Source organism: Egretta garzetta, unplaced genomic scaffold (assembly GCF_000687185.1).
Source record: "Egretta garzetta isolate BGI_Z169 unplaced genomic scaffold, ASM68718v1 scaffold55, whole genome shotgun sequence".
Lineage (NCBI taxonomy): Eukaryota > Metazoa > Chordata > Aves > Pelecaniformes > Ardeidae > Egretta > Egretta garzetta.
In genome coordinates, this window is record NW_009259863.1 from 272,234 (window position 1) to 299,805 (window position 27,572).

The 27,572-nt window shown below is 39.0% G+C and overlaps 1 protein-coding gene across 1 annotated transcript in view; it reads right to left on the reverse strand.

Annotated features, from left to right (window-relative positions):
- COL19A1 (collagen type XIX alpha 1 chain) overlaps positions 1–27,572 on the reverse strand; it is a 203,997-nt gene that overhangs the window by 138,783 nt on the left and 37,642 nt on the right. The window contains exon 9 of the mRNA XM_035895611.1: positions 18,667–18,720. Within this exon, the coding sequence (XP_035751504.1) occupies positions 18,667–18,720 (54 nt within the window). The remainder of the gene's footprint in view (positions 1–18,666; positions 18,721–27,572) is intronic.

A 27,572-nucleotide genomic window follows, 5' to 3' on the forward strand; every position in this document is an offset into this window, starting at 1 on the left:
GCTACCCTTCATGCAAACTTGACCCATGTCAGCAAGCATAAGATCCTCCCTTAAAATAACCCAAGGAAGAAAGGGCTTGGAACAGGTGAACAATTTGTTTCCTTTGCTCTATCCTGCTTCCACAGCAGCCCCAGCAGAGCAGGTATGCCACAGTTCACCCAAGGGCATGAGGGCTGGTCAAAGGACTCTTGTATCCTTGTGATCTGGGCTTCTGTTCTTTTTTATGTAGCTGCTCAAGAGAAGGGCAAACAAGAATAGCTCTACTAGAATGACATAACCTAAACTCAGAAGGTATCTATTTTTCCTCATTCCTAACCCTTCCTTGGGACCTAACCCTTCCTTGGGACCTAACAAAACCCCAGGACAAGTCTGACAGCCCTATCTGTTCAGGCACCTAGAAATTAACACACTCCAAATTAGATGACACTTGAAAAATTTAGGTTTCGGTGGTTTGCATGTGAACTAATGAATCACCATCCAGAGGCAGCTGCGAGCTTCAGAGAACATGGTCACAGGGCTCCTGCTCCAGACTGCACTCTCTTTAGTTGGCATTGTTTCCTTTTTCACTATTAGCATGTCTTAAAAAGCATGCAACTCCCACAGTTTCTATAATCAAATACATAAGGGACACATGTTATACAAATAAATTGCATAAGTTAAAAGTCTGTTTCTCTATTTTGCTCCCACAAATTATTTTATTCAACATGAGAAGTCAGAGGAGTTGTCCAGAAAAACCTGAGAATAAAGGATCACACAATTTATTTTCACGCATAACTATAGGCCTGCATATTGTCTTTTTTTTCTTTAGAAAACTGATAACGAACTAACTGAAGCCTTTATGATAGATGTCAAGGAGCGGTTTTTAGACTGCCAACAAAAGTATCAGCAGAAGGAGAGCCCCTACTGCCAGTAGGTGTTCTTTCTGGTTTTGGCAAATACAAGTGGTATTCACCATTATCACGTCCCTGAAGAAGTGACAACTGCCACCTTCTTGACCTTCTTCATCACAAAGTGACTCCTCAGCCCAGAATGCTTCCAGTCACCACTCTTAAATGCCACCAATTTCAAACAGAACAGAACAGGACTGCAAGAAACTAAACAGCAGATAGAAGAGAAAAAATGGAGGCAGAACATACTATCAGTACATAAGCAGGGCCTTGGGTACTTTGTGTTTAGTTCCCAGTTATGTTGCAGAGCTGTGTGTAACCTACAACAGGTGATTTACACCTCTTTCTCCTCCTCTCCCTCCTACAGTATTCTTGAAGAGGAAACTCCTTAGCATCTGTGGAGCTTTACAAGCAAGGGGAAAGTTCTAGGCAGTGTGGAAGGAGCAGTGGAACAGGACAGCTTCTCCTCGTTTTGTGTCGCTCTGTTCTGAAGGATATGCACAATTTTTTTGGTTCTCTACTTTTCAGACTGCATCAAATGACCCAACTAACACCTTTTTTAATGGCCCACCACCCAGCTGCATTCCTTAGAAAGACGGATAAGAAGCAGACTATACTCTACTACTGACAGTGTAACCAAAATGATGATGAAATTGTTATGTATCTTAGTTTTCAGCATTGGGGTGATGGGATCGAATCAGTTAACTACAAAATGCAACCACGAATGCTGCTATGTTCTCTTCTGTACAGCCCTACCCAACTGAACATTAAGTTCAGGACAATGAGAACAGTATATGGTCTGTAGTTTTAAGGTCATTATTAATGTAGCTGAAGCTATAGACAATGTGCACCTGTCAGGGGAGGAAGATGAAGGATAATTCCGTGCAACGGACCAAGAAAGACTAGGCTAGGACTACCAAGATAGAGAGCCCAGTAGGTAGAAGGTAATTCCGGCAGGGGGAGATCGCGACCACCGCCTCATTGACCACCTACCCAAATGATACAACCTACTCAAAAGAGAACAATGGAAGTGCACAACTGAGTCTGCGCAGTAATTTACATAGGAAGCGAGAGAATTTGAGAGAAGATGTTATTGATTATGTATGAATGTAATGAATATGCATGTATTTGATCAATATAACCTGATTGGAACAGGTGCCAGGTATGCACGTTAGGTGGAGCGATCCCCCGTGCATCCAGTGCTGTGAATAAAGAATGCCTGCCTTTTAACACTACATTGGTGTTACGAGGTATATTCCTCCCAATTTTGGTGACAACAGGAGTGGGTAATGTTAAAAACAGTATTTTTTTACATTGTTATTTAAAATGCAGTGCAAACATGAATTGAATACGGACTTGAAAACAATCCAGATCAGTTGACCTCCAACACCATACAGAGAGCATAAAGAAAATGCAAACAAAAACCATGAGAAAACTTCCTGCAGAGTACTGTTAATAAACAAACAGGCTTCTCCAAGATTCATAATCCTTATGGATGAACAGTTTAGAAAGTTAAGTCTAGCCAGTCAGCTATTTCTACCATCTGAAGCAATACAGCAGAAAAAATTTTGAAGTGATCTTATACTCATGGACAACTGACAGATTTTTCTAGCTATGTTTTTTCCCTTACAGTAGGTCTGTGAAAAGAAAAATTGCTTGAGTTACACACCACCTATTGATTTATTGTTAACCCAGACATAACATGGCATTAAAGCAAATCTAAACCCTCTTAAAGTTTCAACAGAACTGGAAATTCATCTAACTGGCCTTGTTAAAATAATATTTGAAATGCAGCAATGTTAAGTATCAGTGGAAAAGCTTTCTCCAATATTAATGAATTGCTGAAGTCTTTTCAAAATAATGAAATGTATTATGACTATTATACTAACCATAATAACTGGAGCCCCAAGTTTATATTAGGAAGGTAAACAGCATAGGTCAACCTCTTAGATGTCAGAGACCATTCTTTACTGTGGGAATCATTATTATCATCATCATCATCACCCACTCCCATAATCTGAAGATTATGGGACAAATACCAGTTTACACTAACAAAGATCTGTCCGACAGACCATTAATCACTATTAAATCTAATGTCTAAGCATACAGATATGAAATGCAAAAAAAGCGGTAGCAAAACTAGGAATTTCAGATTGAAAATAGTCAGCATATAGATTAGCATTTCTAATCTAGGAACTTATTTAAGATCAGTTCTTGTTCTGAAATACCATATTGTTGGTGTGCTTATATAACTGCAAACCTCCTATCAATTATTGATAGAAAAGCAGTTAAAGATACAGTTTCCATGTCTCCATTTACACTCCCACAAAATATATGTCTTCACTTCAAAAACAATGCCTTTTGACATTTGATGTATTTTGGAGATGGGCTAGTATTTGGATGAAGAGTCCGGCAGGGGGAGATCGCGACCACCGCCTCATTGACCACCTACCCAAATGATACAACCTACTCAAAAGAGAACAATGGAAGTGCACAACTGAGTCTGCGCAGTAATTTACATAGGAAGAGAGAGAATTTGCACCAATCATTAGAGAAGATGTTATTGATTATGTATGAATGTAATGAATATGCATGTATTTGATCAATATAACCTGATTGGAACAGGTGCCAGGTATGCACGTTAGGTGGAGCGATCCCCCGTGCATCCAGTGCTGTGAATAAAGAATGCCTGCCTTTTAACACTACATTGGTGTTACGAGGTATATTCCTCCCAATTTTGGTGACAACAGGAGTGGGTAATGTTAAAAACAGTATTTTTTTACATTGTTATTTAAAATGCAGTGCAAACATGAATTGAATACGGACTTGAAAACAATCCAGATCAGTTGACCTCCAACACCATACAGAGAGCATAAAGAAAATGCAAACAAAAACCATGAGAAAACTTCCTGCAGAGTACTGTTAATAAACAAACAGGCTTCTCCAAGATTCATAATCCTTATGGATGAACAGTTTAGAAAGTTAAGTCTAGCCAGTCAGCTATTTCTACCATCTGAAGCAATACAGCAGAAAAAATTTTGAAGTGATCTTATACTCATGGACAACTGACAGATTTTTCTAGCTATGTTTTTTCCCTTACAGTAGGTCTGTGAAAAGAAAAATTGCTTGAGTTACACACCACCTATTGATTTATTGTTAACCCAGACATAACATGGCATTAAAGCAAATCTAAACCCTCTTAAAGTTTCAACAGAACTGGAAATTCATCTAACTGGCCTTGTTAAAATAATATTTGAAATGCAGTAATGTTAAGTATCAGTGGAAAAGCTTTCTCCAATATTAATGAATTGCTGAAGTCTTTTCAAAATAATGAAATGTATTATGACTATTATACTAACCATAATAACTGGAGCCCCAAGTTTATATTAGGAAGGTAAACAGCATAGGTCAACCTCTTAGATGTCAGAGACCATTCTTTACTGTGGGAATCATTATTATCATCATCATCATCACCCACTCCCATAATCTGAAGATTATGGTACAAATACCAGTTTACACTAACAAAGATCTGTCCGACAGACCATTAATCACTATTAAATCTAATGTCTAAGCATACAGATATGAAATGCAAAAAAAGCGGTAGCAAAACTAGGAATTTCAGATTGAAAATAGTCAGCATATAGATTAGCATTTCTAATCTAGGAACTAATTTAAGATCAGTTCTTGTTCTAAAATACCATATTGTTGGTGTGCTTATATAACTGCAAACCTCCTATCAATTATTGATAGAAAAGCAGTTAAAGATACAGTTTCCATGTCTCCATTTACACTCCCACAAAATATATGTCTTCACTTCAAAAACAATGCCTTTTGACATTTGATGTATTTTGGAGATGGGCTAGTATTTGGATGAAGAGGGTATAGCAAGCACACATCTAGGACCCTAACAGACAGTTCCCCTGTGAACCTGGGATCAGCCAACCTAGTGTCAGCACAGGAGCCCTGGGAACTGCTCCCTAAAGGGAATTCTCCAGGTGTAGCCCATTACTATCAATTCTGAGCAGCTTTGTAGGGAACACTGACATCTCAGCCTAGCAGAGTTGAAACTTGTCTCTTCAATCCCTTTTCTTATCCTCTTTGAGGCTTATTAGCCTACTCCATAGCCTATGTCTGGGATGCCTGACAGAAAGGAGCTAGTCTGCTATCCAAGGGACACAGGCTGTCTGCATGAGTTTTTAATCATCCTTTCACCAAACCCCCAATATTTATTTAGAGAATCAACATTATTCTGACAGCTATTTCTCTGGCTGCATTCCTTTCTCATTCTTCTGCCGGTTTAGCAGAAGTACTGCCAGTACACTATATTCTACAGGGTGGTATTTCTGCTGGCTATTTCACTACACTGGCATTATAACCCTGTCACTGTAAAGAGCTATGCATTTTTTGCAACAGCTCCTGAAGTCTCACCTTCTTCCAGCTCATAGATTTGATACTGGGAAAGAAAAATGCTCAGACTAAAGTACGAAGAAATTGCAGGGGGGGAAGACATAGTCACTGTTACATTACAAATCCTACTGACTAAGGCTCTGAAAGTTCACATTAATCAAAGATGTAAGAGCATCCTGATACTCTACTATCTCCCACTGCTGGTTTTGCCAGCAGACTTGTTATCACAGCAGTGACTAACAAATGCCACAAAGATCATCGTTTCTTCCACTCACAGTTATGAAAACAAACAAACAAACAAAATCCCTGAGGTGTAATTAAATAAACAGACCATCAATGAGGCAATCTCTCTGTAATTATGCACAGTGCTGCTATGTAGCTTACAACAAAATGAATAAGGAATAGCATTGTACACTATTTATTCTCATCTGTTAAGTAGTTTCCCACCTTTGCTCTTCCCTTACAGCCTTGGGTGCATCTCTATCAATACCGTATGCTCCTCTGGGCAGGGAATTTCTTTTACTCCAGGCTTGTGCTACTCTGTACAACAAAGTCCCAAGACAGTCTCATGTTAAGGGAAGACACATGAACACAACATGTAACAGCTACACCCCAGCAGGCTGGCATTCTCCTTCCATACCGACTCTCTGAGGGAATCTACATTCTAATAAATGGACAGCTAAATAAACATTTTGTGAGTTCTTTTTGTCAATAGCTATAAAGAAAAGGTTGTACATCTTACACATGTAAAAGTAACAGGTTACAACTACTAAATAAACTTAACTATGGATTTCTCCCACTTAGTGCCTTTTCTATTAAAAGCTAAAGTGATGTTATCTTCATTTATAAGGGAAAATCAGAAGAACTGCCACACACGACAAAAAGGGAGCATAGTGAAAGGGGTGTTAATTCTGAAAAAAAAGCATCAGCTGACTAGCTTCTCAGTATCTGTAAAAAAAAAAAAACAAAAAAAAAAACCCAAAAAAACCCCACATGAAAATCTGGCTTGTGTGAGGTACTTGTTAAATACAAATCAAACACCTGTCAACCAGCTGGGCCGCGTGTGTCACTGCTGAGCCATCTGCAGAAACACACCCCGCGCCAGTTGCTTTACTTAGCGTGGCCTGGGAACAAGAATCCATTAGACAGAAAGTCAACAGTGGAATTAGCAGCACTTTTTCTTTTAGTGCCCTTCCACTTACTTGTTTGACTTCTTGTGTTTCTATTTTTGGGAGCCTCATGCCAGAGCAACAGTGCTGACTGCTGATTAGACAAGACTTGGCCCAGCCTCAGCGTGTCACATTGATTTAATCGATTCAGACTTGAAACATGCAGCATGAATCTTAGGTGTTGATAAATACTGGCTAGCCGTGGGGATTAAAAAAAAAAAAAATCCTGTTTTCCAATACCTGTGAATTATTTTACTACATGAATAAAAAGCAGCTTTTCTGTCCAACAATTTGGTATCTATGAATGAAAAGAAAAAACCCAATTTACATGGAATTTGGAATATAAAACTTACAGTATAATTTCTAAGTTTTTTGGGGGAAAGAAGTATATTCATTGACATTAAAAATTCACATCTTAGATGGATTTGCTTTAAATAATTATATGACTAATACAATTCACCCACCAAAACCAGGGCAGAGTTAACAGTTAACAGGTCACAAGCCACAGCAGCCAACTGTATTATTTTTAACCTCTGTACAGTTTTTGCTACATATACATTTTCTATTACATGAGGCTAACTTTTTTTTTAAGTTTCATACACTATTTGTAATAAAAGTTGTTAGCCACAGAGAAAATACTGTGGGAGAAAATACTGCTGTATATAAGCTAAATAAATTGCAGTAACATAGGTTATTAATTTTTAAATTATCCTAATAGAGATCAATGATTCATCAGGCCCGAAATCTAGAATTTGGTGAAGTTCAATATCTAATTCCTCAAAAGAAAACAAACAAAACTAAGCAAAACGTGTCAGACAAGCTGTGCAATGGCTGCAGTACAGTGAGAAAGTTCCTTCCTCTCCGATTAGTCCATCTCCTGCAACACACTGCTGCCAACTTTTACAACACTAAGTCTTGGCAATACTGGGTATTCTTCCTAAAGCTCTACTTTCTGATGAGATGTGAAAACCTCTGAATATTAGTTTCAAAACCTACAGTCTCTAGCTCTCGCAACTGAAGGAGGAAAAAAAAAAAAAAAAAAGAAATCTATCTATGTGCCACAGAAACCTCACAGAAAGAACCCAATAAATATAATTTAAGAACAATTGAAGAAAAATCCTCAAGCCTCCCCCCGCCCTTCCAAAGTCTGTAAGGTCCTGACTGAGGCTTTTCAAACATAGTCAAGAATCCCAGAGCCAGGCAGGCTCACAGCTAGAGTATTCATGAATCTCTGATTAAGGAACAAAGAGCTGCATTTAACGACTGCATTATTTAACAACCGCATTATTTTTTACTTCCACATTACATAACACACCAACAAAAGCCCGTCCTGCGTGGCAGTGTGCCACCCTCAGTTTTGCTCCCAGCAGCCCAGACCCCTGCAAAATGGATGGTGACCTCTGGTTTCTTTGGCCACACCTCACCTCACAATAGCGGCTGCTGCACGCCGGGCCCCCGGGGACTGGCCACGTTTTGTTGGTTATTACAGTTTCACTGCAAATACCAGAGGGTATACCCTTCCACCCCCACTCTTATCTCACCAGTGTCACTCGCCTGAAGGAGCCCACGGCTTTGATGCCGAGCAATACAACCATTAGCGTCTGGCTCCCAAAACACATTTGCACTTTTGTTCTAGGGAGAGGTACTAATCTGATTTTGAGGGAAACCACAAGAGGACAGAAGACAATGCCAGAACTTTGCTCAAACGGGTTAGCTGACAGACTGAAGCATAAATTTTTTTCCCCGCAAAAAGCAATGATTGTTGAATTAAAAATGAAGTCTCTGCTCACCAAGAGTACACAACCTACAGCGGTCACTAGCACCGTTCCCTCCAGAATGGAAATAACACCCGGGCAGTGTCACTGCACGCAGGGTAATTTGATTCCACGGAGCCTTCTACTGAGAACTGAACTGAACTGCTGTCGTTTAGCTTTAGGAATTGAAAAACCAGGGAGCTCAACAGTTCCTGGAGTTGTGAACTGCAAAAATCACCTAATAAGGCAAAAATAAGTCAGCACAGCAGACAGCTCTCTGGAATCAAATTTATGATCAAAGGCTATTCAAAACACTTCCTTGTAACGCGAAGGAGACGGCGAGAGCAGGCAAGCAAGAACTATACGTGCTGAAGCAATGAAACAAGTTTTGGAAAACATAATGGTCTAAAGCATATTTGCCCAGTAAGATTTTTAGAAAGCATATTCATGCATCAGAAAGCTATAGAGAGCTACTATTTTCACATTCATCCATCTCTTACAATCAGATGTATGCTAATTCTACACAAAGTTATCACTGAAAACTCAACAAGAATCCAAGAAATCTGTACCCAATTTTGTTGCCATAATAGAAGTGTCCAACTCATTTCCAATGGCTAGCAATTCCCAAAATCAAGGCTTTAACACAGTGGTAATAAAGCTTCTAACTGTAAAACAACTGTTTGTCTTTGTTGAGACTGATCTATGTATTTCATTACCCACATGTAAAACCCAGTTCTAAAAGATTTGCACCTATTTCCTATTAAAATGTTGTTTCGACTTTCTAAGTCTTACAGCTCACAACTCTCCTACTTTGAAAAGCTTTCTGATGTCAAATAAATTTTCCTATATTAGTGATTATACTTTTTATCTCTATTGGAGGCTCCAGAGTAAAGCAGTAGAAGAATTTTTTCAAAAGCTGTGTAATTTGCACAGTTTATGTCCATACCTGATCTAAAAATATTGAAATATAACTGATCAGCAATGACAGGAGCTCAGAAATTGGATGGCACTGAATGGAAGACAGACAAACTGAGTAAGATGGCTTTAAGCAATACCTATCCAGTGCTCCACATGCATTTTTGGAAGCTTTCTCAGAGATGCTGATGAGCTACTTCGGAAATATCCTGACCCCTGCCAAGGATCTGTACAGCACATGAAATGTGGAAGGCACTGTGTCCAGAGATCTTTCGAGACAGCTGCAAGGAAAAGACTGCATTACTATAAGCTCAACACCAATGTCTCCTCAGATTTGTACATTTGCATGACTGATTGATGCTCCAGGGGCATATGCTGAACTGGCATTATAGGCCATACATCCATGGCTGTTCTGCAAAGTCAAATATGCCTTGGAAAATTCTAGACAGGGTTTCCATGGTCTAGCTGGAGCAACAGGGAAAGCAGGTTAATGGGCACAAGGATCTTCATGATGACACGATTTGATTTGGATGTATATTTAACAAGTTTCTGATTGTGGATTTTATAACATAGCTGGCCCTGAAGACCTGACCCTGGAGTAACTCAGTACAGATATAGGCATTAAAAGCATCTCCGGAAGTAATTTGAAGTCACATGCTACACTAGAATGTAATTTATAATTTTTTTCTAAAATTATAAATTAATGTATATATATTTAAATCATGTTGGAAAACAAAGTACTGGACATTTCTAAGCCGTATTTTACATTGAGCTTCTGAATTCAATTTCTTCTCCTTAAAAAAAAAAAAAAAAAAAAAAAAAAAAAATCTTATAATGCAGCAGTTTTCAAACTCATTTTCTCAGGTACCACTAAGGGAAAGGGCAGCGCTTCCGACCAGGCCATGCAAAGTAGGCTGTTCAGGAAGTGTTAACATGCTGTTGTGATGCAGCACGCATATCACAAATGGTATCTGTATCATAGATAAGATAAAGGAAACTCTTTTACTAATTGTTTCCTTGCCTGTGCCAAATATAAAGGGAACCCTATTACAAAAGGGTAATCAAATTTAACAAGAATAAAATCATCAGTTAGGTTTCAGTCAGTTAAAACTGAAGACAGCACACTGATAATGGACTTGAGCAAACTGGTTACAGATAAACATCTCATACAGTTAAATGAGAAAAACATCACCACAAACAGCATTATATATTCTAGTCCTGTTATCTTGTAGCTCAAAAATACATGAGTTCATGTACATTTTGTTGGGTCATCATCACAAATACATGCAAGCGAACAAAAGAAGGAACAATCCTTTCAACAGATATCTATTGCACAGTTTCATGTAAACCCAACCTCATTTTCATGACTCTTAAAGTACAAATAGCACTCATACACTTGGTAGAACTCTTGAAATGTACACTCAATTTTTTCCTCTAGTCTGACTTCGAATAAATATCTAAGTTGTGTAGTGATAAACATTGTTTTTATTCACATAAGCATTTCTTTCTCCTTTCAGTCTGTCTAAACTGTTTATTTTAGTAATACACTGCAGGAGCACCCATACAGCGTAGTAGCAAATGCACAGCATATTGAATACTTCAGTGCTTCTTCAGGCTTACTGTGCAAAACCAGCTATTTTAAAAATCTTACTCAATATATTTAATATTTTAGGATGTCTGTTCATAATCTAGATTGCAAAAAAAATTAGTACAAGAAACTATGACAGTAAAGCCAAGTAATTTGAAATTCAAGTATTAAACTGAATGGCGTCACAAGTATTTCACAAAACATAGTTTAAGAAACACAGATGCATAATCTCTATCACTATGAATTGTATACTATGAACCATAAGAAAGTAATTACTATGGAGGTTTGGATTAAGGGGAGCAGACAAAAATAGTTAGTTTGGTAAGTCTTCTGAATTTTCTGAATTACATTTCTGCCTACATCAGTTTTATTTATCAGTTTATTTATGAGAAAGAAGAAAAATTATTTTCACAAGAGAAAAAAATAAACAAATATGGAATGGCCAAGAACAGAACCAATTACTCACCTTCAGCAGCTTGAGTCTTTTAAGCCTTGCAGCCATCAGCACATTCTCAGATGCTTAAGAGCTTTTCGGCTAGCAGGACCCATAACACACATAAGCCATAACTCCCCAAGAGGCTTAGTACTTTGTATCAAAGTACATGCCATGGTAGCAACCTATCTCTCGGAACCAGGAAAGCTCCTGCTAAACTTTTCAAGTACACAGAAATTGTCCACCCCCTAAAATGTGATATGCCAAGACAGTTGAGAGGTTCATCTTGACTGCCAAGGCATCATAGACCAGCAAAAAAACCCCAAACGAACCCCACCAAACAGGACTACATCACCTACCATCCAGGACATAAATAAACTTTTAACTTGGAGCTTCATTGTCACGGCATTATAGACCCAGAAGCAAAGAGAAGGAAAGGACTTGAGTTATTTGGCTGAGTGACGTAAGAAGTGCAGGAAACAGAAAAATCTTAGCTACAGAGAGGCAAATTAAAAGTTTACAAAAAGCTTAGGAAAGGAAAGGGACAGAATGAACTCCCTATAAATGAGAACAGAAAGATCTGGCATTTTTGTTCTGCCCCCCGCCCCAAGCAAAGGTCTAAGCACACATTTTTAAGGCTAGAATACTTGATCTTCTCATCATGGTTCAAAGTGTACACCTCCTTAGGTTGTCAGACTAATTGGAAGGTCTACACATATGCTACAAAAGGAGGCTCCAACACATGATATGCTTAGTGCAAAGTCTAATTGTTTCCTAGGCTGGAAGAGTAGAGAAACTAACCCTGTTTTCTCATGATACAAAATGCACATTTGACCATCCTTATCTGTGTCAATGCCCCAGCAGGTGCTACAGAAAGGACCTGCACAAATGCAGCCTGTATGGAAGTAACAAGACACTATGACTTCAGCAAAGGAAAAGCCTGTGGAACTCACCAACAGGAGAGTCCTCTCACCATTTCAGTATGACAGGAACACTAAGAAAATAATCACATTTTTTTAATAGGAATAATTTCCAGCGGTGTATCAACCTTGCTCAGATTACACCAGTGGTGTGACCCTGCACACAGCAATGGTGTGCGAAGACCATTCTTCATGGCAGAGCAATCAGTTCTTGCTGTCATAATGAGGTTAAAAGTCTAACTGCTAGATCAGGGTTGCTTAACTTGTGGAGCCTGATTTGCAGCAGATAGGTGACTGCCATCCTACACCTTAGAGAGCACTCCAGTCACCTCAATTGTCTGCTTCAGGGACAGATTTAATTTCTCAGGCCAAAGAGCCACCACGCTGGCTGCAATCTAATTATACTAAAGGGCTTCAGAAGTGTATGCAGAGACAATTTCACTTGCTGATCACCAAAAAGTAGGCTAACACAGTGCTTCACTTGACATGTGTTTCTTCTGTCCTCACAGACTTTGCTGAACACCTCCAGAAGGCCATAGTAATTCTGATTTACCACAACATTCCAGTTGTTCTTGTATAATGATTTGACAGATACCTTGAACAAGTATCCCCAGAAAGCTGAGCTACAAATCAGTCCTGATTGCAGGAAGGGGATCATGGCAAGACATTCCATATCTTCTGGTAGTCTACAAATGAAGCGAGTTTCCTTCCAAGGGAGGACTACTGCCCTTTTATTTTTTAGAACTATAAACTAACACCACAGAACTCTCTCCTCTGATACTCAAGAATTTCTTCTGTTATCCTAAGGAGGATCTACTATTTAAAAAGTAACTCTTAAGATGGGTCCCTGAAAAAGGACAGGGATGAAGGAATTAGGTAGTTAGACATCAAATAGAGAGTCATGTATGTGATGGTGTCTACAATCTACTGTGTTGTGACATTGGGGGCCTGAGGTAGGGCTCCACAGGGACTGCATTTGATTCTTGAATCTCTAGATTGGTCATCAGCACTGTCACACTGACTGCCTTAGCCCTGCAGGCAAATGAGAGGACAGGCATGTTGTGTTCCATTGCCAGTCAGTGGAAGCCTCATTTTTTACACTGGCAGTTTACAAGAACTGCAGTAGAAAAATCAGCAAAACTACAGAACCATGGCCTGAACACTCATCTGTTTTCTTTTGGGTGTTAAAGCTATTCTTATGTCACCCTAGAGTCATCAAGACTTAAACGTTGTTCTCTGTATTAGTCCACAGCAGGTCCAACCTCTCAAATGGCAAGAACCTCCTAAAAGTCTACACCACTTAGATCCGCACCTACTATCCAGTACAACTGTTGAAAAACCACTGCAGCATTTAGTGAATGAGAAATTATGTTGTCAGTGACAGCAAGAGTTAAAAATGACAGAAAGTCAAGTATCACATTTGAGGAGGGACTGAAGATATGTGAGGTACACAATCTATTTTCAGACTTTATATCCCTGAAAGTCAAGGCCATATATGAAGCCTTAAAGATTTCTCACCATTTACACAAACCTTGAAAATTAAGTATATGACCATGGAGCAATTTTTTGGGAGATTCTCCTGGTAAGATTCTCTCAAGTAATAAAGTATAATGGATAGGATTATTCTAACTTTAGTTTTTCACTACAATGTCAGGTATGTTTGAGCTAATCAAATCTACAGAAACAGGCCTTCTAATAGCCACTTTTAAAATGGGTCAAATGAATTTATATTGTTGGCTTACTCATAGCAAAATGAGTAAGATCTGCAATGTATTTCTTCATAGAATCATAGAATGGTTTGAGTTGGAAGGGACCTTAAAGATCATCTAGTTCCAATCCCCCAGCAATGAGCAAGGACACCTTCCACTAGACCAGGTTGCTCAAAGCCCCATTCAACCCTGCCTTGAAGACTTCCAGGGAGAGGGCATCCATAACTCCTCTGGGCAACCTGCTCCAGTGCCTCACCACCTTCAGTGAAGAATTTCTTCCTTAGATCAAATCTAAATCTACCCTCTTTCAGTTTAAAGCCATTACTCCTTGTCCTAATCACTACATGCCCTTGTAAAAAGTCCCTCTCCAGCTTTCTTGTGGGCCCCCTTCAGGAACTAGAGGTCTGGTAGAAGGTGTCCTTGCAGCCTTCTCTTCCCCAGGCTGAACAACCCCAACTCTCTCAGCCTGTCCTCATAGGAGAGGTGCTCCAGACCTCTGATCATCTTCCTGGCCCTCTTCTGGACTCACTCCAACAGTTCCATGTCATTCTTGTGCTGAGGGCTCCAGAGCTGGATGCAGTACTGCAGGTAGGGTTTCACAAGAGTGGAGTAAAGGGGCAGAATCACCTCTCTCGACCTGCTGGCCACGCTTCTCCTGATGCAGCCCAGGATATGGTTGGCCTTCTGTGCTGTGAGTGCACATTGCCGGCTCGTGTCCAACTTTTCATCCACCTGTACCCCCAAGTCCTTCTCAGCAAGACTGCTGTCCTTCCATTCTCCAACCAGCCTGCACTCCACCCTAACCCATGTTGCACTTGGACTTGCTGAACTTTATGAGGTTTGCATGAGTCCACCTCTCAAGCCTGTCAAGGTCCCTCTGGGATGTCATCCCTTCCCTCCACAGTGTTGACCGTACCACACAGCTTGGTGTTATCAGTAAACCTGCTGAGAGTGCACTCAATCCCAGCGTCCGTGTCGCTGACAAAGATATTAAACAGTGCTGCTCCCAGTACCACCCCCTGAGGACCACCGCTCGTTGTTGGTCTCCACTTAGACATCGAGCAATTGACCGCAACTCTCTGAGTGCAACCATCCAGCCAATTCCTTACCCACCAAGTTGTCCATCTGTCAAATCCACGTCTCTCCAATTTAAAGACAAGGATGTCGTGTGGGATAGTGTCAAATGCTTTGCACAAGTCCAGGTAGATGACGTCAGTTGCTCTTCCCTTATCTACCAACACTGAAACCCTGTCACAGAAGGCCACCAAATTTGTCAGGCACGATTTGCCCTTAGTGAAGCCATGCTGGCTGTCATCAACGGCCTCCTTATTTTCCATGTGCCTTAGCTTAGTTTCCAGAAGGATCTGTTCCACAGTCTTGCCAGGCCCAGAGGTGAGACTGATTGGCCTGTACTTCCTCGGGCCTTCCTTTTTTCCCCCCTTTTTAAAAATTGGAGTTATGTTTCTCCATTTCCAGTCAGTGGGAACTTCACAGGACTGCCACAACTTCTCAAATATGATGGATAGTGGCTTGGCAACTTCATCTGCCAGTTATTCTCTAAATTTTTATCCAGGGAAAGAAGTATGAACAATGGAGTATTGCAGTGGACAGTTTTTGGGTGTATCAGAAAGAGCCCCTCTGCTCTCTGGAGCCTCAAACTGAATTTACATAAAAAATAATTGTATTGTTTCTTTTTTGTTTTTCCTGTTTCTGACTAGTGACTCACGGGGCACATCTGCACAAAGTTCAGAAAAATACAGTGCAGAAAAACATAAAAATAGCCATAGCAGTCAAACAAATATAACATCTCGAACAAAAGATAATGCGTAATGAGGAGTTTAAGAGGATAAACAAACAGCAGTAGCTCCTGAGAATGATCTCCTAGCATTGCACAGTCTGCACCTCAACTTTCTGAAATGCAGGAGATGCCTTTGCATATAACAGCGCTTAGAGTATTTTTATTCCTTTACTTTGTTCAGTTGTCTTTGAATCTATGTACCTTTTCACAGAACATCCCAGAGAAAGGAGCACAAAAATAACAGATGCACACAAATTTACATAGCTCTTGATGCATCAACTGAGAGACAGAGCATGTTAACACCATTCACATAATGAGGAAAATAAAGTAATTCTACTCCAGAAAGGAGCTAATAATTTCACACAGCACTGTACTACTCTGCATAGACATGGTACCTCTTGCTAGTAGAAGCTGGGTGGCTGCATCTGTTTCTTCATCTAGCTATGCATGTGCAAAATATTTTGTTTGCCCCCTTTGTTTATTTTTTGAACAGCTTTTGGATTTGCTAGTTTCAGATTCCATGGTAGTTCATTTTTAATTTGCAACAATGGTATGGCTTTTATGTACTCTGAATTAAAAGAGTTATAATGTTCAGGAAAAGTACAGTGCCTTGATATTAAATATGATCTGTCTGTTGAGCCTTACGTAAACTAACAGGAGCTTTGGGATTTGGCCTGACGGTGAATCTGCAAGGCGCTAAGCAAAAAAAAAAAAAAAACAAAAAAACAAAAAACCCAAACAGTATTAACCATGGAAACTGTAATAATAACTTGTACTGGAAAAGCAACATAGCCTGGTAGTTTCAAAGAAAGATAACATCAGAGAAGGATGCCAGAAAGCGCCAAGGGAAAACACGGCTTCATTCTAAATCAATCTCATTCAATCTACAATGTTTTACAATAACTCTTTCCATTAATTCACATCTGGGAGCACAGTAAAGTAAAAACTGTCTAGCTGGATCAAATAAAAGGTTTCTCTAGTCAAGTATATGACTACTATTGTGGCAACAACAGACGTCTACAGAAAAGTATAACGACAGGGCAACCGTACAGACTTCACCAGTGGGTTTCACAGACTTCAGCATCTTGGAGCTCAAGAACTTTCAGACGAGCAGCAGTGTCTCTCTGACACGCTCCATGGATTTCTATTCCATCAACTTTCTAATAAGTTTCAGACTGTCTAAATCCTGTGGCAGTGTTCAAACTGTAATCATGTAATAGGAAGATTGAGCCCTTTCTATCCTTTTTGAACTTGCTATCAGATAGGTTTGATGCTCTAGTTTGCACACTGAAAAGGAGAGTAAAATAAATAATTAAATATCTATTAATCTTTTTCTGTTCCATTCATGATTGTATACAGCACAGAATAGGACATATTTAATCTCAGTTGTGCGTTTTCCAACTTCAGGTCCACATTGTCACATCTTAATTGGAAAATGCCCAATGCTCTTGATCACTCTTGACACCTTCTCTAAAACTTTTCCAGTAATATACGATTCACTCCAAGATGTGGGAACCAGAACTGTATACATCATTCAAGATGCAGCATAATACAGTTTCATTAATAACAGTGACATTAAGATGCTTTTGCTTTGTTCCCTGTTCTCTTCCTAATTATTCCTAAATTCGTTTTGTTTATTTGACTAGTACTTAACAGTGAGTGTATGTTTTCATGAACAGTAAAATAGCTAGTCCAGAGTCCAACATGAAATATGTAACACTTGCTTTGGTTTTTCTCTTCATCTGCATCACTTCACTATTATTTTCTCTGAGGTTTACATAACACTTCATGATTCAGTCCCTCAATATTGCAAAGCCCTTTGAACATCTTTGCAGCCTGCTTTCCATTTTTATTCCACATATAACTTGGCATCAGCAGCAAATACTGTTTTTTTAAACTCGTCTCTTTGGTAATATTATATAACTTCATACCTTTTTTAACAAAACACAATTTGAGACAAAAATAGTAAGTAAAAATAAAAGATAGCTTTATAATTCTATATTCTGTTAATTACAGATTTTAAACCTGACAGTTGAAGTGAAAATCTGCTCCTTTCAGTACTCAGAAACCTGGATAATTACAAAATAAACCAAACCCTCTGCCATTACTAAAATGTTGCACGCATATGAAAGCAGCATGTCAACCAATAAAGAGCAATATTGAAATTCTGAGCCTCTCACAGGAACAGCTGCCTTTAAAAGGCATACTTATTTATGGCACTGAAAGAACAGAAACTTGAAGAACATGATGAAAAAGAAGCTAGAATGACAGAATTGAGGGTTGAGGACTTAAATCGTGATGCTAAAGATACCACTGAAACAAAAACAAAACAAACAAAAAAAATCAGTGAACTGCACTAACACGTATGTCTGGAGAGTTTCATTCATTTATATATTAACTGGCTTCCATGTATATGCAGAAAATCCACTGTTATTTCAACTGCTACTATGGAACATAAAAAACCCAAAAGAGGCCAAATTATTAGAAACTCCAGCAACATGCTGTTTCCTCAGTGTTATGCGAGCTGTCCTCTATACTGAAGATGCTGGATATTAGACTAGCAGACTTCCTCTAATACAGGTAACTAGCTCTGAACTCAATAAATGTGTACAACTGCCTTAATTCACACAACTAACATCCTGAAATGAAGTGAAACTTATCCTCTTGAATACACAGGTATGCTGACAGGCTGCTTTAGGGATGGCTATTCCCAAGTCTTTCCTTAGAGGTCAGTGGTGTTTATCTCAAAGCTCTACCAAGTGGCCCTGTTGAGAGCACAGAGCTCTTTTCTAGGCTTGCAGACCACAAACTGCACAGTCGAACAAGTGGCTTCCTTTGGTCTGTATAGCCCCCCCTTCTAGGAAAAAAATCCCCAAACCAAACGAACAAACAAGCACATCTACAGAGAATACTACTGGTCTGAATGGCTTTTTCAGCATGGTACAGAAACATGGCAATGCAGATAAGAGTTCATTTTCTAACAGAAGTCTTCTATCCTCCCATTTCTGTACATAATTACAGATAAGCCACTGACATAATGAACGCTTCCCGTGGGTCAAATTACATATGAATATACACAAACATACCTTTTCACCAGGAAGACCAGCAACACCATCCTGTCCTTTTGTGCCCTTTTCACCCTACAAAACAAATTATTCAGTTAGAAGTTCTAAAGACTTTTGAGGCTAACAACAACTACTCAGGTCATATCTGATTCAACAGAGAAGCATCTTCTGTGCTGCTAATGCTTAGTAATGTAACCACTGCAGAGGAGGATACATTTTAAAACACCTATGTCAATTAAGACCCTCATCTGACATATACTTGCACATGCACATTTCCATAAAAAGCAGGTCTGATGATTTTAACTAATGATGATGAAACTAACTGCAACAGCAGAGTGAAGCCAAGTGGGTCCATTTTCACTGGGTTGAGTGTGTTCGACACTGAGAAAGCTCAACATGCAATACAGATTTGTTTCGTCTAAAAGTCACATGACCGCAATATTTTTTATAAGACACTGTTTAAACTCAGTTCCTCTCTCCAGCTCTTTTACCCCCTCAGAGAAATCAAACCATAAGCAATCTATAAGAAAATTTTAGTTTTAAGAGACAAATGACTGACTGATCAGGAATAGAAGATCCCAGTGGCTGCAAATTGGACCATGAGTCTTAAAAATGATTGAAGAAAGCATCAAACACAGAAATTTTGCTTCATAATGTCAAGTGTAAGGGTTACAAAGTTTAAAATAAAAATCGAGTGGCTGCTAGAGGAATATAATGAACGCATTGAAACCATATTATAGTCTTTATTTAAAAACAAAACATTAGGTTTGTCCACTTGTACCAAGAAGAGAACATTCTCTAGCAAACAGAAAATGCCGCAGCCTTTTTTGTTGTAATCCAGTTCTTTATTAAGAAAACATCACTGGTTTGAAAAGAATTAACTATCAAATTGTTCTTCGAGAGAAAGGCTTGCACAACGAAGAGAAGCTACATTTACACAAATAATTGTTCCTAAAATAAGTGTAAACCTAGGTTTGGAGCCCAAATCTAAATCTGCAAACCCAAAAGCCCCTGCTGAGGAATGATAGTGCCCAAGGCCTCTAAACTTACAAAGTGTGTAACTTTTTAAATAGCAGGATCCTGGAAACTCGTAATTCTGATAATCAGAATATGCAGAAACTTCTTGGTACTAGGCAAAGTTCATCAGTTTAGTCAGTAAACCCACCCTGCAGTAACAAATACCAGCTTCTCATGATCTTTCCAGAGATGATACACACACAGTGCTGCAGTGACTTCTTTTTCTTCTGTTACATATAGGACAGGGGACGCTTAACAGCAAAGCAGAAAGGCTTTGTCTAGGTCACAGAATGTACATGTTCTGTGCCCTCCGCAGCCCACAAGTGCTCCCAGCCTGCACCCCACTTGCCGGGACTGCTGATGCCTGCCAACACACTGGTAGCCATGGGATCTAAAGTTGTTCCAAAGTTCACATGAGGAACATCAGGAACTGCACAAGTGAATGGCATCCCAGCAGCTTGGTGTCTTTCCTGAGAGCAAGGAGACCAGGTTCCTAGCTGAATGACCGCTCCTGTATTTGACATGAGGCTGTCCCCAAATAAAGCGAAAAACCATTTCTTAAATTACCACCTAAGTGTCTCCATCAGGTTTAAAGTGATTTTAATTAATGTAGCTAGGTATCCCAGAACTCAGTATCAGAATACAAACACTGCTGTAAAGCTTTAAAAAAAACTCCAACCCAACAAACAACCAAAAAACCCAAAACAAACCACAGAAAACTCCTGCCAAACCCAAAAATTTGAAAGAGCTTCATAGACAGAATACTGCAGTACCTTTATCTTTTCTGTGCAAACATAACAACTCTGCTGTGAAATGAAGTTATTAACCTTTCTGAAGTTAAGAAAGGAGCAGTAAGATTGACACGAAGTACATAACAACAGTATTTGCTGTATCCCAAAATGGCCATTATAAAACATTTACTCCCCGGTAAAGGAAGGATTTACAATATATGCTTTTCCTCAGCATTCCCTCTAGGCTGTCACACAGCAGATGCTGAATCGGCACACTGTACTCCAAGGTGCTTAAGTGTCCTTATGCGCTACCCAGGGAATCTACGGATCCGATCCAGGGCACCAGAAGGCAGTCTCAGTTAAGTTCTGAGAATTCAATATTTTTGTCTCTATACTCAAGAAAAAAAAAAAAAAAAGAAAAAATAACCCCAAAACCCCAAAGTGCTACAGGTCAGGTTTCCCCGTTACCTTTTTCTTAAACAATGATGTGTCCTAGTGACTGTCACCATAATTTGCCTCTCACCTATCATAAAATTTATCTACTTTCCTTGCCCCCCATTTTAATTTCTTAACAACTATTCACAGAAGCCATCATAAAATAACTGCATGTGTGCAGCCTGGCTCAAAAATCCTTTGTTTATAATTTGTGAACTACGCAAATAAATCAAAATGAGTGACTCCCGGGTGCAGAGTACTATTCCAGCCGTAAGTTTAAACCACTGCTCAGAAGCAACAATGTTCTGGAGGAGCGTATGAGCCATCCCCTATGTCCTTTTTATTCAAATATTGGAACAGTCCTTAGTAAGCTCTATCTTAAAAGCAGACCAAAACCCTGTGTGTGTGAATAGCATGAACCCAGTGGCACTTCGAGAGAGAAAGAAGCAGGACTGCCTCCTGGTTACCTTATCTAATCGCCCACAGAATGACTCTCTTATCTATGCACGCTCTGTTCCTTATGCCACTTGCCAGCATTTTAATAGACCAGAACCACTTTGTTACATTCAGCAGGGTATTTTTATATACTGTATAGTCTAAAATTACACAGCCTGCTACACGCCAGGAAGCCTTTAGTATATATGACTTACTAGCCAATTAACCAAGGCATGTTTACACTTCTGTTCCATTAACTGCAGACAGACTCCCCACCTTGAAAACAATTATTTTCCACTGCAAATTACATCATAAAGTTATGCTTCTATCTTGTAATTGTGATTTTAATAACCACAGTCTGAAAGGTTCTAGTTTTTCATGCTTTTATTCAGTAAGTTTAAACATCAGATACTATAGGTTGTACAACCTGTAACAGTAGTCACACAGGCAGCATGACAGAATAAAGAAAAATAGAGCAAATGCATTCTTAAACTTTTTTTTGTGTTTTGGTTGTTGCGGGTTTTTTTGCTTAATGGCACTTTCCTTTGCTTCTGCAGATCTCAAAGTCCTTCACAAAAGTTAAAAAGCATCCTTTTCTCTTTCTTACACAGTAGATGCCACAAGTATAGAAGCGAGATGAGAAAAACCAGGGTTCCTGACCATCAGGCCTACACCTACAGGCCCTAAATAAATCTCATTTATGCCTTAACAAGAGTATTCTAACTCCCGACACACACTGCAATTGAGCTTTTTAAGTTTATGTAAATAAAATCATAACAATGGGAATAAAGAATCACATTTGCTTCGAACTACCAAAGCCAGCAGAAATACGTGCTGTCAGAAGAACAATTTCATAAGCTGATGAACACTAACAGTACGATGATGGCATTTAAAGGTTAGGAGGTACACTCAGTGGAACATCATTCAAACTTTAAGTCTACTGTTAGGATTGTCCACTAAGGGTAACAGTGAAAATCCTTTTCAACTGAGCACAAGATACTTATTGAACAAAATATTTAAGCCATAGCACATTTTTCAGAAGGTGAGCTCTTGCAAACAAATAGGATGGCTTCTATATTTTTGACAATGTTTATTTTGGTAAACTCATAAGCAGACAGGGTGGAAATGAAAAAAAAAAAAAAAAAGCTTCCGTCAACTTTCTGTAAAGCCAAGCCAAACTAAATTCTTAAAAAGAAATTGCAGACAGCAAACATGCTCCTCTCCAATGATATAAATCAACCTTCTATCTGAAGTGGAAACAATTTTGCACATCTGAGACCACCTGCAGTATTACACTTACGATTATTTTTTTACATTAATGATTTAGAGAGTTTCAAAAGCACTTGACCTTTACCTCTTTGCGCCATGCAGCCTTTATTCAATGCACCTGTTGTAGAACCAGAACTGATATGCTAGTAGCAGACACCACACACAGCACCTTGATTCCTGTACCACACATTACTATTGAAGAATCACGTACAGCAAAGATAGCCTAATGCCAAATGCTGTGATAAAAAGAATGACAAAGTGATAATTTTTCAAGCTAACAAATTACAGTCCTTTCTCAAATAAAATGAAAAAACATTCTTTTAAGGAAGTATTTTATTTAAACACATTCTTTTGTCTCTCAAATTGCAAATCTATTCAAAATATATTTACATTGTGACATGGAGTGGGATTAACTTGACACCTTACTATTTAATCTAGAAAACAAACCTTTTGAGAGGAGGAAAATATTCTCAGCAGGGTTCTGTAGTAACCAGGTACAGGTGACAATTTTAATACTAAGATAAAAGCAAATGCACTTAATAAACAGAAAGAATGACATTAATGTGGCCTAGAGCACACACTGCTGACGTGCTGCATTACAACATTGCTCCTGTCTACAATGAGGACATATTCATTCAGACAAAATTAGTAACCTACATCAGTTGTCAAAACAGTCCTTAAACAAAATCAGTTTTGGTTTTGTAAGATTTGATTAAGTAAATTAGCTTTCCTGGTTTTCATCTCTGCATAGTTATGTGTGTCAATAGCATCAGAAACGTCCAGGTAAGAAAATGTGTATTATTATCAAGAAAGAAATACCAGCACACTCGAAGAGAGTTGTTTCCAGCAGTCGGTGTACTGGAGGGTTTGCAAAAGTGATAATGTGGAAGGTAAAAGAGGTAATGTAAAGGACTCATCCTTTATACTAGATCCGTCATCTGTATGATTAATGTCAGAGGCAGTCCCTGTAAGAAATTATGTAAGCTAAAATTTAAAACTTAGATGTACAGACAGGGAAACAGTTCTTATGACTGTAAAATGATGATAGAAGTATCTCATTAGGAACTTTTAGTTGATGAATACAATAAATTGAAATTTGGGGAATTTGCCAACGGTGAGAAAGAAAACTCATCCCAAAGGTGGCCATAACTCCAGGGTTTCACTGGCACTGGGGGAAAAGTGGGAAACATATGGCTTGGGAAGTATAATCTCTGTTACTCCCAGTAGAAGCTCTTACCTGTGCCCTGACCCGGCAGCGCCGAGGCTCAGCCTCGCCATGGCCTAAGCTGGGTGTCACTGGTTTAACCCCTGCGCTGGTGCCAGTGACTGCTGCCTCCCCTGCTCCAGCTTCAGCTCTGTGTTGGCCCTGCTGGGAAGGGGTGACACCCCCCAATCCCCTGAGCACCTCAGAGTGCTGAGGACTCACTGCCACCCTCTCCATTCCCTCTTGAGGAGGACTTAAATTGCCATCCTCAGGACTGAGATGAATACTGGAATGGTGAATATGGTAACATAGAAAAGAGGTATATATTTAAGACTTTTTAAAGGAAAACAAATTGAACTGCATTACTAATCATGTTTTTCCTTATTAATTTGATATCTTGGACTATGAAATGGTTAAAGCATTAAGTTGGATTACCAATAAATTCTTCGCTCCATAGGCATGGAGTGTTCCCTTCTGCCCATTATAAGATTTTAGTCTACCAAGTACACTGGCAATTCCTGACTTTGTCAACAATCACTGACAGCCAGCCATGTTTTGCCCAAAATTCTTCTTTTGCATGCATTCCAGCTTCTAGGTCCTTATCGATAACCTCTGCAACAAAAAAAACTGGACCAGACAGGAATGATTCTCAAGGCTGCATAACACAATAGATATGCCTTAGCTGGAATGAGGTGGACCTGGGTTATAAGAGAAACAACAGAGGGGGAGGGAAGGAAAACAGGCAGAAAGTGCAGTCAGACACCTCATTTGTTCTCCACCAGTTCTTTTTTTCTTATCATTCTATTACAAATATTTTCCTAGCGCAACAATACATTGCATAAACCTATCTCTACCAATCCTAAAATAGCCTTTTAAATGTCTTTTTCCTTAACTAAAATTTAAATTAATGAAGCTCACTTGAATAGCAACATATTTCTCCATGGTGTGCATCTACAGGCACTTTAATGTTTGAAAGGCCTCTGCCTCTGGCTTTTTGCTCCCTGCTGTCCTTAAAGCATTAACCAATGACCTATTAACACAGCTTGGAATGGTTTAACATTATATCAAAATATTTAATACTCTTTGGATTTCAATTAAAAAAGTCTTTCATGGGCACTAATTTTGCTTAAAAGAAATAAACATAAAGAACATACAATTACTTTTTTTAGCCTCTTTGATAAAGAAAATTAGTTTGCATATTCACTATATATGTAATCATTCCAGTTACTGTGATCCATTTTCTATCTTTCTGAAGAATTTCTACATATTGAGGACAAAACAGGAACTTCACATAGTGATCAAAAGATATTTGCTTACAACAAATATACCTGTAAGAGTCTGAGTAGCTGTATACCATGCTGAAGTAGTAGAAATTGCTTCCAAAACAGAAATCAGTAAATTTCTTACTCAGCTCAACAGAAGAAACCTAGCTCTACAGAACAGATATCAAAATGCGGTAAAGTCACAGGAGACTTCTACCTGACTTGTGACCACTTGAAACTCGTGAAATACACTGTGCTAAGTAAGAATCAAGCTACCACAAGAGTAACATGGTATATTATTCAGGGATAACCTAAACTGTACATTTGACTGCTGCTGCCTCTCAGTTTACATCCAATGGAAAAAAGCTACCAGGCAGTCCCAAAAGTATCTTTCAAGGGCAGAGCTCAGTAAGCAGCAAAAAAAGTTGGTCCTGGTGACTTTTTGAGTCTTAATTATTCAGACATTAAAGAACAGGTCATCCCTTCCTGCAGATAGCTGCAGAAGCTGATCTCCCAGCAAATAAAATCCTGCAGAGCAAACATCCCTGGATCAAGCTTGCACAGGAAACAAAAGGGACAGGGACTACTGCCCTTGAGGCAGTTTTTGCTACACAGTAAGTGGTGTATGGTACCAAACTGAACAGTCTGGTTATTCAAGAAGGGAGACAGTCTTGAAACTGAGCAGCTTCTTCACCCCCAACGCACCAGAGAGAATACTACTATTGTTGAGTGAAGAACTGTCCTCATAATGTCCTCACAAAGCCATAATGGAAGGCCAGGCACACAAATAGGAAGGTCATTCACACAAATGGAATAATTCTGATCAGTGATGCTTCTGTACATTCAGATGGACCGCTTGCCAGAGATGCATCAATATTTGTATGCATGCTTGTTCCAGTGAAAATATGGTACTTGAGTCATTTGGGCCACAATACACTTTGGACTTTGGCTCAGACCTGTTCAGAGGTACCAAAATGAGCCAAGAGTACAGGACTACCAAGAGTACTGCCAAGTTTATAGGAATGAAGTGGAAACAGGCTAATAATTAAATTCAAAATACCTAAAAATGGTTTATCAGGTATCATGCTTTCTATGTGTGATAGGTTAGGTGTTCCTGAACAGGCAAAACAGAGTATGATCTTAGCAAACAGCTATGTTAGGCTGAAGAGAAGGGCAATTTTGGGGGGCTTGAATATAGCCTAACACCAATTTGTGTATGTAGACACTTTCTTGCCAATCCCATACCAAAAAAAGACATGTAAATGCAGTCATACAATTAATTACAGTAGATGGGAAACTGGAATGAGAGAATTAAAAATAAAAGGATAAGGAATATTGTGCTGAACAAGAGTTAATATCAACAGATACAGAAATTTCCTAGGAAAGGAGCTAAAAAATTAACAGTAACTTGTTTTCACTTGGATGCTGTCGTGGCAAGGACATTTAGATATAGGTCATTGGATGCTAATAATAAGATGACTTAGAAGCAGAAGAAAACAATAAAATGAAGAGCTGAGTGCAAGCAATGTGGGGAACAGGCTGAAAAGCATTCATACAACTTACAGAAATCCTGTTTTTTCTGTGACTGGGCAGCAAAGTCATAAAGAAGCTGCCTATTTCATGTAGAACGTATTACAAAATATCCAACCACTCTCCTTTACATAATCTGGCAATAAATCATGTATCCTGCATGTCTGGAATGGTCTGGGGTCTTGCTGCCTCTCCACCTCTAATTATTGATGTAACAAGGCCATCACTGAGAGCAAGCGTTACTGAAAACTTGCATAAATGCAGAGGCGAAGAAAAAAATGGTTCCTAAAGCGTCAGAGAATGTGGCATTCAACTCTGTCATGGTAGGCACTATTCAAGGCAGTATTCATTTGCTCCCAAGGTCAACAGTGAGACTATCTTTTTAATCACAGCAGTGATGTGCCTTCCACCCACCCCCAAACTAAACCAAATAAACCCCCAACTCCAAAGCTAGGAAGTAGCAAGTACTGGTCAGTTATAAGGAAGGTTCAAATTAAGCACTTCTGACTCTAACCTGCTGATTCATCGAATTTTGTGAATTGACATTCACAAATGTCAATTTACTATCATTAGGCTAAGCTGCTGTATGCACATAATATTCAGTGAAGTATCACAGTGGCTGGTCATAAACACATCAAATTTGGACTTATAGGTAGTAGAGGCCACTACCAAAAAAATACCTATTTGTATAAATCTTGAAAGATTTATTTTTCATGAATCTCAAGCTTAACAATTTTCAGTTTTACATCTAAACCAAAAATATTATACTTTGTAATTACCGTGTCAGACATGGCCTCATGCAATTTGCTATCAGTGATGCACAGAAGTCAAAAGAGTTCATTGACTGTTGGGTGGCTTTTGAATCTATGCAGTGAGGGTTTCTTTGTAAAGCAAAGAGGAGAACAGACCCACATGCTTTATTTAGAGGTACTATGCTTAGCATGGTAAATATTGCTAGTTGGTTGTGAGATGGCATGGTAAAAAAACTAGACTTCTAAGTCTCCTTTCTCATCTTAGTAGCAGTAACAGTCTAAACGGATCATG